The sequence below is a fragment of the Triticum dicoccoides genome, chromosome 4B (genome assembly GCF_002162155.2).
Source record: "Triticum dicoccoides isolate Atlit2015 ecotype Zavitan chromosome 4B, WEW_v2.0, whole genome shotgun sequence".
NCBI lineage: Eukaryota > Viridiplantae > Streptophyta > Magnoliopsida > Poales > Poaceae > Triticum > Triticum dicoccoides.
Genome location: NC_041387.1, coordinates 393,920,833 through 393,927,767, shown reverse-complemented (window position 1 = coordinate 393,927,767; position 6,935 = coordinate 393,920,833). Strand labels below are relative to the sequence as shown.

General features: G+C 44.8%; 1 protein-coding gene across 1 annotated transcript; it reads right to left on the bottom strand.

The window, feature by feature from the left end:
• Nucleotides 1-263: 263 nt before the first annotated feature.
• On the bottom strand, nt 264-2,860 carry LOC119293660 (WUSCHEL-related homeobox 6-like). The gene is made up of 3 exons (XM_037572047.1): nt 2,125-2,860; nt 489-664; nt 264-370 (listed from the first exon to the last, which is right to left on the bottom strand). The coding sequence occupies exons 1-3, from the start codon at nt 2,858-2,860 to the stop codon at nt 353-355; spliced, it is 930 nt and encodes a 309-aa protein (XP_037427944.1). The 3' UTR covers nt 264-352.
• Nucleotides 2,861-6,935: the final 4,075 nt, after the last annotated feature.

Here is a 6,935-nt window from a genome sequence, read left to right as displayed (position 1 = left end):
GATTTAGGAGCAACCGTAAGCCGGTCGAACTCCACTTGCTTAAGAGCCTTAACAGAAAAGTCTACCGCTTTTTCACGTAGAACTTGGCTGATGGTGCAATACAAATATACTACCACTGTTTTGAAATTTTTAATTACTTGATTGTCCTAGCCAGGTACTACGCCCGTCCGGGTTTATTAGGCCCTCCAACCTTGACTATGTAGCTAGCTTGCTTCACGGTGGATATATGATTTGCATGCAACAGATCATCCCGTTATGATGGTTGAAGAACTGCACCCTGTCGCCCCATGCATCGATCTGATCCAGTGAGGCTTGAGTAGAGATCTCTATCTATCTATTATATACTGGACTTTTAAGTTTGCCTCGAGACCTACATGGGTCATGGCGGAAAAAAAGACAATGTAAGATGATCATATATGTGCATACGTGAAATTGACATGCTAATTTCATGAAGAAGAATGGACTTGAGAGGCGATATGGATGGTTACCAGAAAATAGCTTTCTCCCATTTGCAAGCTCTGAATCAGAATGCCATAGTCGTTGACTGGGAGGAGGGTCCCGGTGGAGTGGAGGAGCACCACGTCCTGGCCAAACATGGCTCGCAAGTCTATTGGACCCCTCGGGACCTCCATTGGGACTCCGTTGATGAACACCGTGATCGTCGCTGGAATTAACATGCAATCAGCCAGTCAATCAGAGGCGGCATACAACCCACTCAGAATAAGAATTCAATAGATCATTTGACGACAGTATTATTAACAAATAAAGATGCATGCATAAGCTAGCCAACCAAATTCTGATCGGTATTATACGGTGGTTCGGTAGTACCGTTTACTCATGGTTGGGACCTCTCTATCATATGGAAAAAATTGCTTATAGGCCTAGTTTATGTGATTTGATGATATCGTTATGTCATGAGAGCATGAGAATGCATCGTCCTAATGCAGAGGCCGGGCTAATCCTCCTTTCCGAATTTCCCGCAAAAAAAAAAAATCCTCCTTTCCGAAACAAAAAAATGAGAGTATGAGAAAACGATGAAAGGATATGTAAGCCGTGCGCTTTTTGTGGCATATGCTTATAAGCTGAGCATATTTTTTGTCACGCTGGGCTTACGGTCATACAAGCCGAGGTCAATTTCGTTGCCGTGTTTTCTTCTTTTAATACTCGGTGTATATGCTTATATCAGCCGAGTATTATGTGTGAATCTACGCTCGGCTTGCATCTAGATTCAGATACACGGTAACTTACAGTTTTGCTGTAGTGTATTATCTGCTAGCGTGCATGGACACTTTAGCATATCTTTGCATGCATGCAAGCAAACATGAAGAGGCTGTCCAGCGCAATTACCATTCCTTGTTTTAAACTAGAAGTAAGCTATGTAATGGTAGTATTACGGTGAAGAGAAAAAATAAGAAAAATCACGATCAAGTACATGTGCATGCATGCAGGAAATCCCAAAGTTTTAACCCATGCATGTTCACTATAAACGTTCTGTTCAACAAAGTGGGCATCACGTCCAACTGTATTATGCATAAACATGTGTTGATTCCATCCGATGCATGTGACACATGGAAGCTTAAGTGGATATACAAACGAGACACAGGGAAATAAAGATGACGATGCATGAATGCAGAAATTTAAAAATTGCCCGATGAACCTCCACAGGATTGAGAACAGACGTATGTCATGGTGGAGAGGACAACAGATGTATCAGGTACTATGATCTTATGCATGCACAGGTAGACTAGGAAGTTGTAACTGAACTATATCCAAGGACTAAAGAACAAGTAGCTGAACTATATCTCAAGGAAGACCAAATAAAGTATGTCTCCAGAAGATCCAAGCTAGATCTCCTTGAATTCTGCATCTCACATAAATATAGACAAACGAAACTGTAGGGTGAAATCAGCATTTCCATCGTCAAAAGTTCTTTTGGATGTTTCATGCATATCCACTAGCAATTCTTTCTCATAAGAAGTTCATAAATTAGAGTCTTTCAATGAAAGTATTTGTAGAGTTGAGGGGAATTGTTACATGCATGAGATGGATCACATGAACCAACCAATTGAAGGGAGCAACCACGTACTACTACGTAACTAAAATGATCGACAGTACTCAACTCACCTGCCGGTAACTGGCACGAGTAGTACTGCTGCTGCACAGCGGTGCTCGGCGCCGAGGAGGAGGGTCCGGCGGGGCTCCCAACGAATCCCATCTGACGCGAGATGGCGAAGAGATCGTCGCTGCCGCCGGTGTCGACGTCCGCCATCAGCCCTGACGCCAGCGGCGACGATGTCCCGCACGATGCCTGCAGGTACCCAACGCCGGCACCCGGCACCCCCGCGCCGTGCGCCGCGAAAGGCCCCAGCGACGAGCCTCCCGTGCTTCCAGACGAGGACGACGAGGTCGCCTGCTGCTCGTACTGGCTCGCGCACCCACCGATTGCCATGGGGTGAACGGAGCCGGTGCCGGATGGAAGACCGATGGTGGCGCTAGCAGCCGGCAAGCTATTGGCGGTGGCGGAGGAGGCTGCTGCTGCTGCTGCTGCGGCCGCGGCGGCTGCGGCCTGCATCTGGCGCTGGCGGCGCCGTGAGCGAGAACGACGGTTCTGGAACCAGTAGAAGACGTTGGCGTCTCCGACGGCGCCGAAGCGCTCGAGCAGCTTGCGGATGCGGACGGTCTCGTCCTTGGGCGGGTTGACCATGCCGCTGTTGAAGATGGACTCGAGGATGAGTATCTGCTCCGGCTTGGGCGTCCACCGCGAGCGCACCGGCTCCCCCGCCCCCCTCCCTCCGCTGCGGCGCTCGTCCGGGCTGCCGCCCGACGACTGCCTGTCCGGGCTGTTGCTGCCCCCCTCCATGGATCAATCGAATTGTTGGGTATGCCGGGGGGAGAACCCGTTGGTTAATCACACTAGCTCTAGCTAGGTGTGAAGAGGGCAGTAGGTTTCTGGGCGGTTTCGTGCTTGGATCGATGGAGGAGATGAGAGAGAGTGACGAGGAAAGGCAGCAATTCAAGGGGACAACCAACCTTGCACCCTCATGTCTCTGTTGAGGGGTTGTACTTATAGATAGGTGCAAGGGGGGCTGGCTGGCTGGCTGGTTACGGGTTAGTGAAGAAGAGGAAGAATGTCCTGGAGAAGTTCCAGTAGTAGCGGTGCCTATATATCTATAGACTCGAGGGGTTTGTACAACGAGTCTTTGTACAACCCCAACCGCGACATGATTATTTATTTACTGCTACGTACGGCCAAATTACTGTTTTTATGACATATTAGTGTTGGGCCTGATCAGTGATTCTGTGAGGGATTCTAATCTTTACAATTCTTGGTTTATCTGGAAGACCATTTTCAGAAACCACTACTCAACTTCTTACTGGGAGATGATTGTATATTACCAACATTCTCTATGACACGTTCTTTTCTTACTTATGTTTTGTATACAAGTGATAATTCTGGTTATAACCAGCATTAATAATTGTGTAGTCAGACAACACTGCATTTTTTTATTGTCCAAATTCATGTTGTGACCAACACTTGTCCTATAACATCAAGTTTTGATCAAATGTTGTACTGATGTAATTTAAAGGAATTTCATAGGATTTCTAGAGGATTATAATCCTTAGGAACTTTTACTAAGGTGGTTGTTTGATTCGTACGATTGAATCCTATAGGAATTTTTCATACAGAACATTTGTACTACATTTCATAGAAAATCTAGCATCCACAACTTTTTGGAAAAGAAACACTTTGGTTTTCCTGTAAAGCAATGAAGCACACTTAACTCCCGTAGGATTCTAATTAGCATGACATTCTAATCATGTGCTTTTCTTATTTCTATATTTTTACAATCCTGCTAATCAAATAGGCCCTTTTTTTGAAGCACCAACCGTCCAACAATTGTTCTGTTGTAATTTCTATTAATAATAAGTATATTTTACAAAGAAGAAAACAAAAGTAATGATCTAAAAGGATCTATCCTACTCCGTTTTTTCTAACATAATGGCAGTAAAAGGTGTAGCCACTTCTTAAGGTATCATTCTAGATGATCCCTTATCCACTTCTACAAGGTGTTTTAAGTGCTTCACTTTTATTCTATGAGCCTGTAAGCTCAAATCCTCTTTTAGCCTGAACTTCCAACATCTCACACTGTGTGCTTCATTTCTGAAAAAAAAAGACATTTCTTTGACACCAAGTTTCCCAGCATCCTTGAATAATAATCTCCATTGCAGTACCTTTGGGAAGTAGTTGGTAGATGAGTTGAATGTCGCCTGATGAAGATATTCCAGGTTTTCTCCTTGGCAACACACAGTGCCAACCGTTATTTACGCGGTAACACCCCTTAGATTTTAGAATGGATGGGGGAACTAACAATGCCTAGCTCATCCATGTTTTCTACTGCTAATATTCGTGTGTATTTGGTGTTGGGTTTCGTAGTAATTTCAAAAAATTTCCTACGCGCACACAGGATCATGTGATGCATAGCAACGAGAGGAGAGTGTTGTCTACGTACCCAACGCAGACCGACTGCGGAAGCGATGACACGACGTAGAGGAAGTAGTCGTACGTCTTCACGATCCAACCGATCAAGCACCGAAACTACGGCACCTCCGAGTTCGAGCACACGTTCAGCTCGATGACGATCCCCGGACTCCGATCCAGCAAAGTGTCGGGAAAGAGTTTCGTCAGCACGACGGCGTGGTGACGATCTTGATGAACTACAGCAGCAGGGCTTCGCCTAAACTCCGCTACAGTATTATCGAGGAATATGGTGGTAGGGGGCACCGCACACGGCTAAGGAATCGATCACGTGGATCAACTTGTGTCAACTTGTGTGTTTAGAGGTGCCCCTGCCTCCGTATATAAAGGAGCCAAGGGGGGAGGAGGCGCCGGCCAGGAGGAGGTGGCGCAGGAGGAGTCCTACTCCTACCGGGAGTAGGACTCCCCCCCCCCCCAATCCTATTCCAACTAGGATTCCCAAGGGGGAAAGAGGGAGAGGGGTGGCCGGCCACCTCTCCTAGTCCTAATAGGACTAGGGGAAGGGGGGAGGCGCGCAGCCCCCTTGGGCTGCCCCTTTCTCCTTTCCACTAAGGCCCATGATGGCCCATATGGCTCCCGGGGGGTTCCGGTAACCTCCCGGTAACCCGGTAAAATCCCGATTTCACCCGGAACATTTCCGATGTCCAAACATAGACTTCCAATATATCAATCTTTATGTCTCGACCATTTCGAGACTCCTCGTCATGTCCGTGATCACATCCGGGACTCCGAACAACCTTCGGTACATCAAAATGCATAAACTCATAATATAACTGTCATCGTAACCTTAAGCGTGCGGACCCTACGGGTTCGAGAACAATGTAGACATGACCGAGACACGTCTCCGGTCAATAACCAATAGCGGGACCTGGATGCCCATATTGGCTCCTACATATTCTACGAAGATCTTTATCGGTGAGACCGCATAACAACATACGTTGTTCCCTTTGTCATCGGTATGTTACTTGCCCGAGATTCGATCGTCGGTATCCAATACCTAGTTCAATCTCGTTACCGGCAAGTCTCTTTACTCGTTCCGTAATACATCATCTCACAACTAACATATTAGTTGTAATGCTTGCAAGGCTTATGTGATGTGTATTACCGAGAGGGCCCAGAGATACCTCTCCGACAATCGGAGTGACAAATCCTAATCTCGAAATACGCCAACCCAACATCGACCATTGGAGACACCTGTAGTACTCCTTTATAATCACCCAGTTACGTTGTGACGTTTGGTAGTACCCAAAGTGTTCCTCCGGTAAACGGGAGTTGCATAATCTCATAGTCATAGGAACATGTATAAGTCATGAAGAAAGCAATAGCAACATACTAAACGATCAGGTGCTAAGCTAATGGAATGAGTCATGTCAATCAGATCATTCAACTAATGATGTGACCTCGTTAATCAAATAACAACTCATTGTTCATGGTCAGGAAACATAACCATCTTTGATTAACGAGCTAGTCAAGTAGAGGCATACTAGTGACACTCTGTTTGTCTATGTATTCACACATGTATTATGTTTCCGGTTAATACAATTCTAGCATGAATAATAAACATTTATCATGAAATAAGGAAATAAATAATAACTTTATTATTGCCTCTAGGGCATATTTCCTTCAGTCTCCCACTTGCACTAGAGTCAATAATCTAGTTCACATCGTCATGTGATTTAACAGCAATAGTTCACATCACCATGTGATTAACACCCATAGTTCACATCGATATGTGATCAACACCCAAAGGGTTTTACTAGATTCAGTCATCTAGTTCACATCGCTATGTGATTAACACCCAAGGAGTACTAAGGTGCGATCATGTTTTGCTTGTGAGAGAATCTTAGTCAACGGGTCTGTCACATTCAGATCCGTAAGTATTTTGCAAATATTTATGTCAACAATGTTCTGCACGGAGCTACTCTAGCTAATTGCTCCCACTTTCAATATGTATCCAGGTTGAGACTTAGTGTAACTTTTACAACAAACTCTTTTATCACCTCCATAATCGAGAAACATCTCCTTAGTCCTTACTAAGGATATTCTTGACCAATGTCCAGTGATCTACTCCTAGATCACTATTGTACTCTCTTGCCAAATTCAGAGTAAGGTATACAATAGGTCTGGTACATAGCATAGCATACTTTATAGAACCTATGACTGAGGCACAGGGAATGACTTTTCATTTTTTTTTCTATTTTCTGCTGTGGTCGGGATTTGAGTCTTACTCAATTTCATACCTTTGCAACACAGGCAAGAACTCTTTCTTTGACTGTTCCATTTTGAACTATTTCAAAATCTTGCCAAGGTATGTACTCATTGAAAATCTTATCAAGCGTCTTGATCTATCTCAATAGATCTTGATGCTTAATATGTAAGTAGCTTTTACTGAGGTTTT

Bases quoted from the DNA above. Each gene is read 5' to 3' on its own strand.
- LOC119293660 (XM_037572047.1), bottom strand. From the start codon at position 2,860: ATGGAGGGGGGCAGCAACAGCCCGGACAGGCAGTCGTCGGGCGGCAGC. The intron at 665-2,124 runs GTGAGTTGAGTA...TGTTAATTCCAG, and splicing joins CTCGTGCCAGTTACCGGCAG to CGACGATCACGGTGTTCATC.